This window comes from Penicillium verhagenii, assembly GCF_028828195.1.
Source record: "Penicillium verhagenii strain IBT 33310 chromosome Unknown utg000005l_segment0_segment0, whole genome shotgun sequence".
NCBI classification, from domain to species: domain Eukaryota; kingdom Fungi; phylum Ascomycota; class Eurotiomycetes; order Eurotiales; family Aspergillaceae; genus Penicillium; species Penicillium verhagenii.
This window is the reverse complement of record NW_026643169.1, coordinates 4,714,261-4,730,125: the sequence shown is the minus strand read 5'-3', so window position 1 is coordinate 4,730,125 and position 15,865 is coordinate 4,714,261. Positions and strand designations below refer to the sequence as shown.

Sequence of the window (15,865 nt, the reverse complement as noted above, 5' to 3'; positions counted from 1 at the left end):
GCACTCTCAGATAAGCCCCGACTGCTAAGAATTATCCGATGGTTAGAGATGAAAAGCCAATGCATCAACGAGGTGACATGAAAATTGGATCACAGGAGAAGCGCAGTCGCTGGAAGGTTTTGGGCGATGACGGAGATACCCAGGAGGCGGGAAAAGAGTAGTGAAACCCAGTGAAACCAGCGAGATGGGGGCGGGCACTTTTTGAGGGGGGAAGGGCCCGATCGGGCCGGGTTGACAGAAGAAATTGGAACTATACCAAGTCGCATCAAGGGAAAAGGATCTTACCAAGAGGGGAGGAATGAGAAGGGTTGAGGGTGGAGTCTCGTAGTGGAAGGGGAAAAGAGGAGCCGGGGGGTAACGGGCGACTTGCTATTGCTCTTTCTCTCTCTCTCCAGTCTGTTCTCTGTTTCTGAGGAATCGCTTGTTCGGAACGGATTAACTGAAGTTCCCGGGGCTGGGGATGGCGCTGACAGGCGTATTTCTGGGCATGCAAGGCAAAAAGTGGGCTGGGGGGGGAAACAGTACAACGTCAAAGATGAAAAAAAAAGAAAAGAAAAAGAAAGAAAAATATATCTGGGATGAGAGTAGAGTAAAATGAAGATTCCAAGCAAGATGGTCAAAAGAAAAAAAAAAAAAGAAAAAAAAAGTCCAGAGATTTTCTTCTAGGATCAAGTAGAAAAGAAAAGAGAAATTGTAGAGGTGCAAAGGTCCGATCAGGCGAGAGGCAAGTTAATATGGGTCGATTGATACACCATATATGGATCCCGCAAGTCTAAACTCAAGACTCCGCGCAAAGCAGAGTATAAGATCGACGATCGAACCAATCAAGACAACCAACTGGGCTAAGAATATAGAGATCTGTGATTGTGTGAGAGAGAATCATAGGAAAGAAAAGGGAAAAGATGAAGAAAAATTGATCTGTAGGTTTTTTTTTTCTTTTCTTTCTTCAAAGTGGCGGAGATATGTATTGCCCAGATACCGTATTGTTACATTCATTACCTTCCCATTACCTACCCGCATGTTATGCACCTACTACACTTCCAAGGTTTTATATAGATCGTAGTCTCGTCACATCTTGTACGGGAACAATTGATCTAGGACCAACACAACAAAGATAGGATAATTCACCTTGATCAAATTTCTCATCCTTAATTGTTCTTAATTACAGGAGAAGTTTCAGTCCAGAGAAAGAAAAAAAAAGTTTATTCTCTAAAAATACACTGGGAACCGATATAAATCGCGTGGCGGGGACAGTTTGTTCAGTTTCGCTGATAGATCATAAAGCCTAATACTGCACAGAAAGCAAAGAAGAGAGATTGAGTGAAAAATAATAATAATAAACCCCACAATAACAAGAATGAAAATTTCTCATTCCTCAAATCGTTACCCATCATGACCTGCCGAAGAAAATAAAATAAAAACGCCGGTGGATGCTATTGCACTAAGCTTACTCCTCCTCTGGCGGCATCTCATCCTCGATGTATCGAACCAACGAGACCCGCATCTCCGTAGTGTCATCGCCGCGCAGCACATCGCTCACAAAGTGTGCCTCGATCTGCATTTGAACCTGGATTCCGGGTCAGCCATCGGACCCAGCACATAGGGTTTCCGGAGATTTAGATGAAATGGGAAAGGTTTACTTACCATTTCTAGCGATCCCCGGAGCACACCGCACAGGATGTTGGAGAACCAAAGCTCATCTTGCGCTCGGCCATCATCCGGCAGCTCAACAAAGTCTGCCAGAGGATTCTCATCAAAGATCAAAGAGAATTGGTTGTTGTCACTGGACCAATTGGTGACTGTTGGTGCCACATTCAAGAAGATCTTGAAACCCACCTAGAAACACCAAAAAAAATCAGTTAACTGCAACTCCATCACTGAACTAACTTTATATCGAAAGCTTTTGATCTACTCACTTTGGCAATCATATCGGCCGTCTCACGGAAATTGGCACACCGACCCACTCCTGACTTGGCCAGGAAATCCTCGATCAACCGCATACCGATATTGTAACCCATCTTATCCAATTGCTTGTTCACATCTTGGTAGTTGCTATCATAGTCTTGGCATAATTGTGCGACAATGGTACCGTAGGTTAATGTAACTAGCTCCGCATTGACTTTATCGATTCTTGTTCTGTAACCCGGCAGTCAAGTTAGACGGTGACAATTTAAGGCACAAGAGGTCGCGTAACAGGATGAATCAAAGATATAGGGGCTCGTGGGGCTTCCTTTGGATAACTGACTTCCATATTCTATTCAACAAGTCGTTAGCAAGGATATTAATTATCCGGGGCGGAGCCCACTCACTCTTCTCCTATTCTGGAGGCCTTTGTGGCTGACATGGTTTTGGTGAACGATGAACGCGGCACAGTTTCAATATGAGTCGAAGCTGTAGAATTTTTGGGGTCTGTCTCTGACGATGAATACAGAAGCAGCTACTAATAGTTGCAGGAGTTTCGTGGAGGTTCAAGTTGATTGCGGGGAGTGCCAGTTGCTGGAGCTGTCGCTGTACACAGGCGGTCTCACCGCCTAAGAGAGTGGGATTATCATTCTTCCCGCTTTCTTCAGATCGTCACGGAATCTTTGCGCACCCACGATCGTCCCACACCCGGTGCCAGTAACGCTTACTTTCCCTTGTTTTTGGACTTTCGAGGGTGATCTTCCTGGAATAATGTCTGGAGAAAAGCGCCCAGCCCAGCAGGCCTTCGGGTCATCCAGCCAGCTCGTGGTGAAGCGAAAGAAGTCCGACGCCGACCTCAACCCGGGTACAGCTATTGTTAAGAGCTCTTCACAGAATGGTGCTCTCATCCAAGCCGTTAGTCGCTTCCTTTCACTATTTGGCAGATATATTCAAGTAGCGGAACATGATCTAACCTCAGAATAGATTCCTCGTACCAGCGGCCTCGATGCGCCAATCATGGAGCTTACTGGTGAGACGCGTTCAACAATTGACCAGATGGATTCCCTCTAACAGGAACAATATAGGTCACTCTGGTGAGGTCTTTACAGTTCGATTTGACCCGACTGCGCAGCACATTGCGTCCGGTTCGATGGACCGGTCTATTCGTACGTCTTATCTACCATTACCTCGGAGAAGCATTGACTAACAACCACCTTTGGTATATAGTGCTTTGGAACACATACGGACAATGCGAGAATTATGGTCAATTGACAGGTCATAAAGGTGCCGTTCTAGACCTCCAATGGGCACGCGACTCAAGAGCGCTTTTTTCGGCTTCGGCAGATATGACACTTGGAAGCTGGGATGTGGAGACTGGTCAGCGTGTGCGACGCCATGTTGGTCACGAGGAGATTATCAATTGCCTTGATATCAGCAAGCGTGGACAGGAGTTACTGGTGAGCGGCAGTGATGACGGCTGCATAGGCATCTGGGACCCGCGGCAGAAGGATGCGCTGCAATATCTAGAGACCGAACTTCCCATCACCGCAGTGGCCCTTTCGGAGGCAGGAAACGAAATTTACAGCGGCGGTATTGACAATACAATCCACGTGTGGGACTTACGCAAGAAGGCTGTGGTGTATTCCATGGCTGGACACAACGACACTATCACCTCTCTTCAGATCTCCCCAGACTCCCAGACTCTCTTGTCAAACTCTCACGACTCTACTGTTCGGACATGGGATATTCGACCTTTTGCCCCAGCCAATCGCCAGATCAGGACATTTGACGGTGCCCCCGTTGGGTTGGAGAAAAACCTTATCCGCGCTAGCTGGGATCCCAAGGGAGAAAAGATTGCCACAGGAAGTGGTGACCGAAGTGCGGTCGTTTGGGATGCAAAGACTGGAAAGCTTCTTTACAAGCTCCCTGGTCACAAGGGTACTGTCAATGACGTGCAATTCTCTCCCAACGATGAACCCATCAGTGAGTTTCCGTCCGACTACGGTATTACACAATTCTCTAACTTTTCTGGCAGTCGTTTCTTGCTCCTCCGATCGCAATCTCATGCTTGGAGAGTTGGGGAAATAAGTATGGGCAAAAACATATCGGATTTTTGTTTGGTCTACTGGATAAGCGGGCGTTGAATTGATATAATCCTTGAAATATCCTAACATTTTAAGCCACAAAGTTAATGGGACCAGTTTAGCAGACACAAAAGGCTTCCCCCATGAAACAGGCCATCTACTGCCATCATTTTGCTCGTGCGCTGAGATATGGTATTGATGATGTACACTATATCCTACTTAAAGAAGGCGTTTGCCGGTGTTCCTTTAATCCCTGGCACAAATACGTAGCCAGCTTGATCTTTGAGAGGGTTACTCGTTGGAACTCCTACGGCTAAGAGCCCTTGATAACCCTTTTTTTCATATGCAACTTTGGCAACTTTGACAACTTTGAATGATCAAATACACATCTCCGAACCAAATTTGACTGATTCGTGTATGGCAAGACAAATCTACATGTCATGTGCTCGCCAGGGTCCAATGATGCAATCAAGTACCTACTAGTATGGATGCGCAATAAAAGATTCCCGAGTTGGCTTATCTGGCCGTATCCACTCTCCCTCACCTTTTTCCCCTTCAGCAACTGGGCACTACATTCATTTAAATATTACTTTGGCCCAGGAACTAGCCACGATCTTGCAAACTCTTTCCAATCGGCACTCCTTTTGGCTCTATACAGTACCGCCCCCACATAAAAACCCCCGCGGTCGACCGCTCTGGTGATGCGCACGCGATGTTGGAGCTTGCCAATGGTCAACCCCCGTCGCGCCTGGACAATGCTGGCCTGGGTCTTCCTGCTGTCGCTATGGTCCACTCTGGCGGAAGGGATGAGAGATTATCAAATTAAAGAGCTGAGGTACGACACGTTTTGTCTCCACCGCCTGTGAATCTAGCCCCAATGCTGACATCCCCATGTTCTACAGGCAAGAAACGGAGCACATGTTCTACCATGGATTTGAAAACTACCTCGAGCACGCCTTTCCCGAAGATGAATTGCGCCCACTCACATGTGGCCCCTTGACCCGCGACGAAAAATATAACGATAACAACGATGTGCTCGGCAACTATTCCTTGACTCTAATCGACAGCCTGTCGACCCTGGCTATATTGTCTTCGAGTCCGGAAAGTGGAGATCGGTCCCTGGGGTATTTTCAAGATGGGGTGAAAGACTTTGTCAGATTGTATGGGGATGGTTCCAGGGGCCCTGCTGGTCGGGGAGAACGCACCAGGGGATTCGATATCGACAGCAAGGTGCAGGTGTTTGAGACGGTCATTCGAGGACTGGGTATGGTCTTTCCGGTCTATATAATGTATATGTTCTGCGTGGTATTGGCTGAGGGCTAACATTAACGTACAGGTGGATTGCTCAGTTCCCACCTTTTCGCTATAGGTGAACTTCCTATCACCGGATACAACCCATCAGAGCAGGATGCTGCATTCGCTGGTGCATGGGACAAAAGCAAATTTTCGGAAGATGCCCATGGAATTGAATGGAGAAATGGATTTGTCTATGATGGTCAATTTCTTCGGCTGGCTGTCGATTTAGCAAACCGCCTCCTTCCAGCATTTTATACAGAGACCGGTTTACCCTATCCGCGAGTCAATTTACGACACGGGGTACCGTTCTACGAGAACTCACCTCTGAATCTCAAGGCGGAGGGAAACAAACGAAAGAAATATTCGTACCTTGCAAATGCCGAGGTTACCGAGACTTGCAGCGCGGGCGCCGGCAGCTTGGTACTGGAATTCACCGTCTTGAGCAGGCTCATTGGGGATGGTCGATTTGAGGAACTTGCTAAAAGAGCATTTTGGGCGGTTTGGGCCCGCCGAAGTGATATCGGCCTGGTTGGATTTGGCATTGACGCCGAATCTGGAAAGTGGGTTGGCTCGTACTCGGGGGTAAGTAAAAACAACAGTCGCGTTTGACAAAGGAAATGCTAATAGTTGACAGATTGGTGCTGGTATTGACAGCTTCTTTGAGTATGCTTTCAAATCCCACGTTCTTCTTTCTGAAGGAGAACGTCCGCCTTTTGATACGAAAAGTCCTTGGAAGATACTGGATGAATATTACCTCCCCTTGACTGAGGACCAGCATTCTCCAGATGCCTTTCTCCAAGTCTGGGAAGACTCTCACACCTCAATCAATCGCCATTTATACCGTGGTGAGGGGTATCAACATCCACACTTAGTTGTGGGAGATGTCATAACCGGAGCTACGCGAGCCTTCTGGATTGATAGTCTGAGTGCTTACTATCCCGGCCTACTCGCTTTGGATGGAAAGCTGGACGAGGCTATTGAAATCCATCTTCTCACAACCGCAATCTGGACGCGCTTCTCTGCCCTCCCTGAAAGGTGGAACGTGGCTACTGGTGATATCGATAACGGTCTTTCCTGGTACGGAGGTCGACCCGAATTCATCGAGTCCACATACTACATTTATCGGGCAACTCAGGATCCATGGTATTTGCATGTTGGTGAGATGGTACTGCGCGATATTAAGAGACGTTGCTGGACGAAGTGCGGATGGGCGGGTCTGCGCAACGTTCAAACTGACGAAAAGATCGATCGTATGGAAAGTTTCTTCCTCGGAGAGACTGCCAAGTATATGTTCCTTCTCTTCACCCCCGATCATCCGTTGAATAAAATGGATGCCCCATGGGTTTTTTCTACGGAGGGCCACCCTTTAATCATTCCGAAAAAGACCAGGCCAACTCAACCCCGTCGCCGGCAAGACGTTGAGCCTTTCCGGCATACGGCTGATGATATTTGCCTCGCACCTCTTGCTCCATCCAGCTTTGGTGCATCGTCGACGGCATCGCGTTCTGATATTTTCCACGCTGCCAGCTTGGCGCGCTTACATCTTCGACCTCTGGGTGGCACAGATGAAGGTGCCATCTTGGAAGACTCACCTCATCATCCGAGTGTGTCGATATCTGATCTGTCATCGCCAAGCAATTACACATTCTATCCGTGGACGCTCCCACCACAGTTGGTGCCCTTCAATGCGACCAGTGCGCCAATGGCTCTCCGTCCCACGCTTGATATATCATTCCCATCCCTCCCCGGTGGTGTCAACATGGGCCCGGGGGCTTTGGAGCGTGTACATGATGGTATTTTAATCAAAACGGTCGGAGGGCTTCGATTGAGCATGATACAAGATGTTCCAATGTGGGCGAATGGCAGGAGCAGTGAGGACGGATTCCGGGTACAAGTGATCAACAATGTACCTCTAGGCAAAGATGAGAAGGTATACCTCTCGCGCCAGATCACATTTGACATTGTTGATCCCTATGACCCCAACTTCACCCGAGTACGGGATAATGCCATTGTTGATCTCGTCATTGACGTTCTTCCAGAACCCCCTCGACGAAATAATGGCTCGGTTAATACAAGATCTGACCAGCCTGCAGCAGAGCAATCCGGCGATTCGGAAAACCCAGAGTCTCACGTCGTTCGGCATAGACCCGTTGCCCATGATGAAAGTCCAATCGTCGAGTCCCCCATGAAAACCATGCTATCATCGCTGGTCAACTCAGTGTCATCTCTTCTCCGTGATGAGCCCGCCGAAGCTATGCCGCTCCGACTCAGTCTCCCGGCTACTATTCCTACTGGCATCGGGGCCGCCCCCCTCCCCGAGGTTGAAGATGCCCTCGGTGTATCGCTGTCTGGTGACCCATCCTCGTCGCGACTCACATGGTCATCAATATACTTTGCAGGTGATCTCTGCAATGAGCGAGTCCTGCGCGATACCGTTCAGACCCACGAGATCCTCGTTGTGAAACGCGGCGGCTGTACCTTCTCCCAAAAGATGCGCAACATCGCCGCTTATAGACAGTCGCGTTCGTCCCTGAAACTTGTCGTTGTCGTGTCTTACGACGATGAAGTTCCTCCCCAGCAGGCTGATCCCGAGCAAGATGAAGTATATTCCGAGGAGTCGCCGCCAATCTCTCCTCTGGCTGCCTTGCGCGCAGAACCATACCTCATTCGTCCACATCTCGATGAGAACCAGATAACGGCCAGTGGTATTCCGCGGAACCACCTCATTAGTATGGTCATGGTTGGCGGGGGTGACGAGACATATAAGCTCTTGCAAGCTGCTACTGGCGTTGGGGTTCGGAGAAGGTACACAATGCGATCCCAGGGCGTCCCGATCACTAATTTACATATCATTTGATTGTTATATACCCGGACTGGTGAATGATTTATTCAAATTTCTTTACATTCAAATCCTGTATATTTTGGATATATTGCGCAGTTTTCCGGCCTCGAGCCAAGTAGATACGCATACTTATATAGTATGTATGCGAACACGGAATGGGCATTCCTCCATTTGGGCAGCTGTATCCACCAACGATGGTTCAAGTCGCTTTCGAGGAGTGGAACAACCGGCGGGTCAATGGTTGACAAGATAGATCATATACACTCCCCCATGATATACCATCAAAGACTCAATTCTGTCAATCATAATTCAATTCAATTTTTAGTATATTCTACCAAGCACGAATCTAGATCTATTCCAGAGCAATGCACTCAATCTCAACGGGGACACCTTTGGGGAGCTGGTGAACAGCAACACAGCTGCGAGCAGGCTTGTGGGTGAAGAACTTCTCGTAGACAGCGTTCATAGGAGCGAAGTTGGCCATGTCAGTGAGGAAGACCTGCGGTTATGTCAGTATATCATTCAGTACATATTGCAAAGAATGAAATAGAAGATGGATATTTTAAAAAAGAAAAGCAATGTAGAAGTATGGTTTGTATGTGAAGTATACATTTAGAGGAAGAAAAACTTACGTTGACCTTGACAATCTTGGAGACGCTGGATCCGGCAGCAGTGACAATAGCCTGGATGTTGTCGCAGCAGGCCTGGGTCAGGACACCGATGTCACCCTCGACCAGGTTGCCGGAGGCATCGGCGGGGATCTGGCCAGAGACGTAGATCGTGCCGTTGGCGCGGATGGCCTGGGACTATAGGTTTTTGACGTCAATTGGATATTCCATTTATATTCCATGTATCTTCCAGCAGTGGTTCATTATGATTTGGGGGTTCTGGGCTTGGTGGTGGGGTTTGTTGGGATCCATGAGCTGAGTCATATGCACAGAGGGGTCTTTGGGATTCGGGTAGGATTGATGTGGTGTGAAGCTAGAAGCAAAGGGAGCTGGAGCTGGAGCTGTAGAAACATACGTAGGGGCCGGCAGCTAAAGAAGGTCAACATTTGTTAGCAATCGATCCTCAAGGATCTCACAATGCTGAAGAGTAGTTGTGGTGGGGAAGGTGGCGGTCTTTGGACGTACGAGGGCAGGCATCCTTGGCAGTGATGATGGACATGTTGGCAGACATTCTCGGAGTGAATCTGGGGGTGAGAGGGACGGTAAATCTAGGATTGAAAGTGCGAGAGATAGCTTGAAGACGAGAAACAGTGCGCAGCATGTTGGAAAGGTGGGTTATATGATGGAAACTGCCGCAGCGCCCCGCCCTAGATTGGTGGGGTTATTGCCAGCATCTTGTTTCCCGCGGTCAACTCAATTGCTCGGGAAACATGGAAGCATTGACCTATCTAGGTTGACATAGATCCTTCTAAATGGTTCGAATTATGTACTAAAAACTCCTATGAAAAGGGCCAGTGAGTAGTGGTAACAATGTTATTAATCAAATTCGCTCAAATACTAGTATGATACAAGCTAGTTCATTTCTTCGTTAATATGATATCACTGTGTCCAATGACAAATGGCAAAGGCTCGCAAATATGTAGTAAAATATTCAGACACGGGAATGTTAAAAGGTATATCAAAAGGTGGTACACGGGAGGTATTAAAATTGTGCCCCCATCTTACGCAGCTGCTGCATCAAGCTGGCTGTCTGCTCGGCAGAGTACCCGAAGAACACCGGACCATTGAACGTAATGTGGGATGGCGTGGGGATGGCGTCTGCTTTTGCAGTAGTGTCTTCGATTTTCTGGGCGTCTGCATCCGCTGTAGCAGCCTGGGCATGTTTGGCCCAATTAGCCAAGGGCGATGTCGGTCGCTCGGGTTCAGGAGCAATGGCAGCAGGGGGAGGAGCTGCGGAAACAGGTTCAGCTGCTTCTGGCTTAGGGGCGCCATGTCCAAATGGACAGCGACCGGCCGGCTTGGCCGGGATATCAGTAGGCGGTGTCTCATGGGGTCCGACATGAGATTCAGGAGACATGGGACCAGGTACCAATCCTGAAAATGGTACTGAGGCATTGGTTTGCTGGGTGATGGGCACATGAATGCCCCAAGGTCGACTTGGGGATTCACCCAGACGAACCTCGCGGAGAGGGCGCTCAAAGCGACCGTCTCTACTAGTACTTCCTTCATCTTCATTGCGATTTTCATCCTCATCTGGTGGAGGTCCAGGATTAGCTGGATCCACGTTCTCGGCCCATTTCTCAACTCTCTCGGTGGATACAGATGTGGTCTGACCATCACCATCACCATTTCCCTGTCGGCCTGGCAGGAAAGCTTGGTGCTTCGCCGAGAGACCACTGATCATATTGATCAACCCGCCATATTTCGCATCCAGTTGTCGCATGTTTTGAGGGTCTCTCTGATATCGCTTCACACAGATAGCATGACTTCGGGGGATTTCATGCTTATGTCTTTCCACATACTCAGCAATTTCTTCCGGAGAATGTTTATCCAGGTACCGAATCGGGCATCGGGAGACAGGGCATCGACTTCCGGAGGTCCGGACGGATGGCGTCGTGCTGGACCGTCGCTCATCCTGTTCGGCCTTGATAGGGTCCAAATTCTCGTGGCCGCATGTATCAACTTGGATTTTGGGGCCATCATTCGTCCCATTCAGTGCCTCACTTCCTGAGGGTGTCTTAGGTTTGGAAAATGGACAGTGCAAACTACCCTGGGCACCATTGGTGGTGAAGTCTTCCTCCAGGTACACAGGGTCTGGGCCACGCACAAACATGCATGAATTGGTGGAGGACATTTGGGAAAGACCGTCCTGGGTACGAAGTAGGGCCTTATAGCCCTTAACCCCGGCCACGATGGCTCGAGTGGCATTTTCGTCTACATTTTGGTGTGAAACGAGGGTCTTGATTACATGCATGGAATTCAGCGATTGCTCTTCGATTCGAGGTTTGTTGTGCACAAGGCCTAGACACAATTCTTTCTGTTGATCCAATAACCTTTGCTGGACCTCCATTGCATGAGGTCTATCTTGAGGAGGCAGCTGTCTGGTGACATTGGTGTACTAGAAGGTCGCATGTTAGCAGCCACTTCTTATTTCAGTTGTGATGCAATCATAGAAAACAACATTCTCATCAGATAATACATGTTAATCCGTCATCGCCACAGTTAAGTGGCTCCTGATCTAGAGCTTTTCATCATCATTTGAGGGGGAGGGGGTGAATTGTATGGGAGCGAAGGAGATATTTACCTGTTTGAAAATATCCTCGGTGTATTGCTTGAGTTCATTGTGTCTGTTGGTAAGCCGGTACAGGGTTAGTAGTAGGGCATCGAAGGCTTTGCCCACGGCTTCGAGCTGATTCAGATGGAGTTCCGGCTGCATATCCTCGGAAATAGGGGCAGGCATGTTGAGGTGACGCGATGTGTATTACAATATGGAGAGGTAGCTCATATGACATTTCAAGAGCTGGACTCCATGGGGTGGTGCAAACACCTGAGACACGGGAGATGGCGATGAAAGAAAGAGAGGTCAGGCAGACATTTTATAGCGTGAGCAGCAACTCCGGAAAAACATAAGCGAGTTGGTCCGTGCTACGTCACGTGGTGCTCCGGGTTCCGGGCTTGGAGATCCGGATTAGAAGATCTTCCGAGGCTCAACAACATTGATACTCTGTGTATTTCTCTGCTATTCCCCAGTGGACTGAGGCCGGCACAAACTTTGTGTGGATGTGTCTCGCAACTATACTTCGATGGTATTACATATTCAATCAATTGATGTTATTTGCCCAGGTCGGAGTCTTAAGCCAACCAGAGTTCTAAAGCATTAGGATCTGACTCAATCTAACATTCGAACATTCCAAGGTTGGATGCACATGTGTGTATGTACAGATCAATTAAGCACTTGAGGGCTTCCAATAGTTTCAATGTTATATGTAGTGCTATGTAGGCATCCATTCCAACCAGTTGACCTTAGGAGGTTTGACTTGAGTCGAGGTCGTACCAGTCCTGCCAGTGCTACCAGTTGACCAAAATGTAGTATTGTATGTATATATGTTGCCTGCATTAATCGACAATTAAATCTTGGAATCACCTCCAGGGCCGGGCAGCGGGCCCGATGCCATACATATCAATGTATGTAAGAGACAAAAATTGAATTGGAAACCAATAAATCTTGACAGAACCAAAAAGTGATTAGTGAAATTGAAGCAAGTGATGATTTTGCTGGTCGTTGGCTAAGCTTCAAATGTTGCTTATGCACATGTGGGCAAGCGCAAATGCACTGCCTCAAACATGTAGGATATTATAGCCAAAACTATTTAGGTTTCGTATAAGCCCGCCGGGCTAGCTCAATCGGTAGAGCGTGAGACTCTTAATCTCAAGGTTGCGGGTTCGACCCCCGCGTTCGGTTCTTTTTTTGCTCTTTTTTCTTCTTGTATGTACCACTAGTTCTTCACTTTCTCTATACGGAGAACATTGGCAGAATTATTCAACATTTGAATTCTTTTGAAATATGCTCCACCGAAATTTGATCTTGGCTTATGTAGCCAAACCAAGTTACTTCTTTAACAAGCCCAGCCGGGCTAGCTCAATCGGTAGAGCGTGAGACTCTTAATCTCAAGGTTGCGGGTTCGACCCCCGCGTTCGGTTCTCTTTTTGCTCCATCGCTTTTTTTGTTAATTGTTTCTATACTCTTTCTTGCTTTCTCTCCTGCTGCTGCTCTTATAATTGACTACTATGTATACATATGGCGGCGAGGTGGGAAGTATGGAATAAGGGAAATGCACCTACCCCTCACCGAGTCACACTAGTCCATTCTATCCAATCCACTCCGTACGGATACAGAGTGAATGCATAGTAGATATGATATGAAACAAGAATTCCTCGATAGCCCCCACCTCTCTGCAGAATAGATAGTAGACAGACCTGGATCCTGCACCGGAATGTTCCCCCTCCACTAGATCCCCTAGCGCTGCATGCATGTGCCAGAAAGGGACAAAAACCTTTTCCCCACTAGAATGGCTATGACAAGTTTCAGATCGCGATGTAAAATGATCTGGCGATCCCCATTGGCTCCTTTGCAGTATTTGTGTGTACAATGTGTCAATCAGCCCTGCATGCTGGGCGACGTAGCGCTCGGATATGGTCTGATGGTCTTAGACCACCGGCTAGCTTCATGGGCGTGTTCCATCGTCCATTCCCCGCGCCTATGATTACATTGCGATTAGATTCCAAAAGTTCTTTTGGTACACACCATCCCGGCCACTTTGATCTGGACACAACCGTTCCGCACAATCCTGGGGGGGTTGTGTAACCAATGAGTCATTTTCAGGTTCCTTTGGATTTATCCGGCCTCGAATGAACCTTCTCAGTTAAAGCCAAAGCGAGAAATGGTGTGATGGGCAGAATACGATCGTTGATTTGTTCGGGTCAAACAAAGGAGGCGTCCGTAGCCCCAAGACTAGGCAGCATGCATGTCTAGGCAAGTGGACGATTCCGCAGATCAGAAGGAACTGGGCGCAGAATCTGCCCGAGGCCCGCAGCGGGACGGACCCCAAAAGCCAGACAAGACACATCAGCACATTTCGCACCTCCTGAAAGCTGCAGATAGGCGAGTTCTAGAAACCGGCTCGAATGAATGGCGTGACAAATGGTAATTTTGACCAGTGACCGCTTATTACCGGTGTTTTGGAAGAAAGAAAGAGAGAGAAAGCCACGGTTTTAATTATTGGATTTTCAAGGTTATAGTGTACTTGAGTACAATATAAGGTATTGAGAATTACCTGCAGAGTATAAATTTCAAGGTTTCCATTGTACCCGATCTGACCGCTGGTTGATGATCTCCGTCTTGTCCGTTCTTTATTGATTTGGTTTACTTTTTCAGTATCACAGGGAAACCGAACCGGATCGTTCAGCTAGATAGACTACTAGTAAGTATATTGAATTCTAGTTATATTATTTTATTATTTTTAATAAAAACAATTCAAAATCAATACGAACGTTGTAATTATATGGGGGTTTTTTGTTTGTTTTTTTGTTTGTTACTGATTGTACAGCATTACCCCTCCATAACATCCAATCTAGGCCCCACGAGGGGCAAAACTTATCGGCTTATCAACCCTGGACCCGTAATTTTACCCATAGAATTTTTTTTTTTACTTTCTTAGTTTTTTTTTTTTACTACGTACTATCTATTTTTTACTCTATAACCTTCTCAATAGCTTTTTTTACCCCTCCTTCTCGCCTTCTTCCCTTTCTTCCCCTTTCTCTCTCATCATGTCCCAATCTACCCTTCCTGATGCCTCCGCCCAAGTCGCCGGACACGCCGCCTCCAATGCCTCCAGCGCCGCCGAACTCGCCAGTCTTAAAGTAAGCCTGCGCTCTTCGCTGCGCCAGTTCCCGGACTTCCCTACTCCGGGAATCCTGTTCGAGGACATCCTTCCCATCTTTGCCAACCCTAAGCTCCACGAGGCTCTGATCCGCTCCCTGGAGCTGCACATTCTCGCCAACAACGGTGGCCAGAAGCCCGATGTCATTGTTGGTCTCGAGGCCCGTGGCTTCTTGATCGGCCCCAGCTTGGCCCTGCGCCTTGGTGCTGGTTTCGTCCCTGTCCGCAAGCAGGGCAAGCTCCCTGGCCCTTGCATTACCCAGGGCTACGAGAAGGAGTATGGCCAGGATTTCTTCCAGATGCAGTCTGATGCCATCAAGCCCGGTCAGAAGGTCATTGTTGTCGATGACATTATCGCTACCGGTGAGTAACCAATTAAAAATCAACAAATTGATTCTCAATAGATCGCAATCCGCTGACCTTTCTTCTTTCTTTTCCCCAGGTGGCTCTGCCTACGCTGCCGGTGAGATGATCCAGAAGCTGGGTGGCGAGTTGCTCAGCTTCCTCTTCATCCTCGAGCTCGAGTTCCTCCACGGCCGTGACAAGCTCCCCGCTCCCACTCACACTCTCCTCTCCGGCCAGGCTGCTTAAGCTTCCTCTTTTGTCAAAGCCACACCCCCTCATTCAATCGTCATAAAAAGTGCAATGTTTATCGCGATCGTCGAGATCGCCGAATCGTTAATGACCCAAATGCCCACACCGAACTGGCGGTGTCTCCACCCCCCACCCTCCACCCGACCAGCCGCTATTTCCGACTCCACGCTCATGCAACCGATTCAACCCGAGCTCCGGAGCATTTGAACTACGCTTCCGGATCTTGTGTTCCTCCTTTTTTAATTTCTTCTGGCATTTCCGTTTCTGTTGCACGTGGTCTCTCTGGGTTGGAGTCGAGCCGGGCTCTTATGACACTCCAGCTTCAACTTTTAATAAAAAACCCCGCTTTTATCCTATATAGACAGATACCTTTGACAATGTGTTTTGTGTTTGGCAAATTCGTTATTCACAATTTGGCTTATATTATGTTGACTTGCATTTGGATCCTATCTATTGGTGTCATAGTATATCGTAGCCGCTTATCCGAGCTGGTAAATAAGCAGGGACAGAGGTTCCAGGTATCAAAAGACACCAACGTATTTTACGAGGATATTACTGGGACACATTGGACGTGGCTGAATCTTCCATATCTATCTTAATACCTGGTATTATTTGAAACATTGAAGTTCCTACCCAGTAGGCACTACCTAGAAGGTATACAAATATTAAGTGCCATTTCCGACTACTACTAGTTATGTACTAAGTACTGATTATGTGCCCTCCAACACCGGATTACTACTGAGCATGTACTAATCCCCTC

The 15,865-nt window shown here is 47.9% G+C and overlaps 7 protein-coding genes across 7 annotated transcripts; 4 read left to right on the top strand and 3 right to left on the bottom strand.

The window, feature by feature from the left end:
- Positions 1-1,447: 1,447 nt before the first annotated feature.
- N7466_005263 (TRAPP complex core subunit BET3) lies at positions 1,448-2,344 on the bottom strand (the record flags this gene model as incomplete). Its single annotated transcript, XM_057164660.1, has 5 exons — positions 1,448-1,567; positions 1,645-1,836; positions 1,917-2,136; positions 2,246-2,254; positions 2,310-2,344. 5 exons carry the CDS (start codon positions 2,342-2,344, stop codon positions 1,448-1,450), a joined length of 576 nt encoding a protein of 191 aa, XP_057023341.1.
- A 329-nt stretch (positions 2,345-2,673) lies between these two features.
- Positions 2,674-3,990, top strand: N7466_005262 (WD40 repeat domain-containing protein; the record flags this gene model as incomplete). Its single annotated transcript, XM_057164659.1, has 5 exons — positions 2,674-2,817; positions 2,887-2,932; positions 2,988-3,068; positions 3,130-3,885; positions 3,938-3,990. The coding sequence occupies 5 exons, from the start codon at positions 2,674-2,676 to the stop codon at positions 3,988-3,990; spliced, it is 1,080 nt and encodes a 359-aa protein (XP_057023340.1).
- Positions 3,991-4,687: 697 nt separating this feature from the next.
- On the top strand, positions 4,688-8,139 carry N7466_005261 (uncharacterized protein; the record flags this gene model as incomplete). Its single annotated transcript, XM_057164658.1, has 4 exons — positions 4,688-4,821; positions 4,889-5,250; positions 5,323-5,864; positions 5,917-8,139. 4 exons carry the CDS (start codon positions 4,688-4,690, stop codon positions 8,137-8,139), a joined length of 3,261 nt encoding a protein of 1,086 aa, XP_057023339.1.
- A 337-nt stretch (positions 8,140-8,476) lies between these two features.
- On the bottom strand, positions 8,477-9,303 carry N7466_005260 (uncharacterized protein; the record flags this gene model as incomplete). The annotated part of the gene is made up of 4 exons (XM_057164657.1): positions 8,477-8,623; positions 8,757-8,930; positions 9,148-9,161; positions 9,258-9,303. 4 exons carry the CDS (start codon positions 9,301-9,303, stop codon positions 8,477-8,479), a joined length of 381 nt encoding a protein of 126 aa, XP_057023338.1.
- A 471-nt stretch (positions 9,304-9,774) lies between these two features.
- N7466_005259 (uncharacterized protein) lies at positions 9,775-11,532 on the bottom strand (the record flags this gene model as incomplete). The annotated part of the gene is made up of 2 exons (XM_057164656.1): positions 9,775-11,190; positions 11,377-11,532. 2 exons carry the CDS (start codon positions 11,530-11,532, stop codon positions 9,775-9,777), a joined length of 1,572 nt encoding a protein of 523 aa, XP_057023337.1.
- Positions 11,533-13,597: 2,065 nt separating this feature from the next.
- N7466_005258 (uncharacterized protein) lies at positions 13,598-13,780 on the top strand (the record flags this gene model as incomplete). Its single annotated transcript, XM_057164655.1, has 1 exon — positions 13,598-13,780. One exon carries the CDS (start codon positions 13,598-13,600, stop codon positions 13,778-13,780), a length of 183 nt encoding a protein of 60 aa, XP_057023336.1.
- Positions 13,781-14,399: 619 nt separating this feature from the next.
- N7466_005257 (adenine phosphoribosyltransferase APT1) lies at positions 14,400-15,102 on the top strand (the record flags this gene model as incomplete). Its single annotated transcript, XM_057164654.1, has 2 exons — positions 14,400-14,874; positions 14,954-15,102. The coding sequence occupies 2 exons, from the start codon at positions 14,400-14,402 to the stop codon at positions 15,100-15,102; spliced, it is 624 nt and encodes a 207-aa protein (XP_057023335.1).
- Between the last annotated feature and the right edge of the window lie 763 nt (positions 15,103-15,865).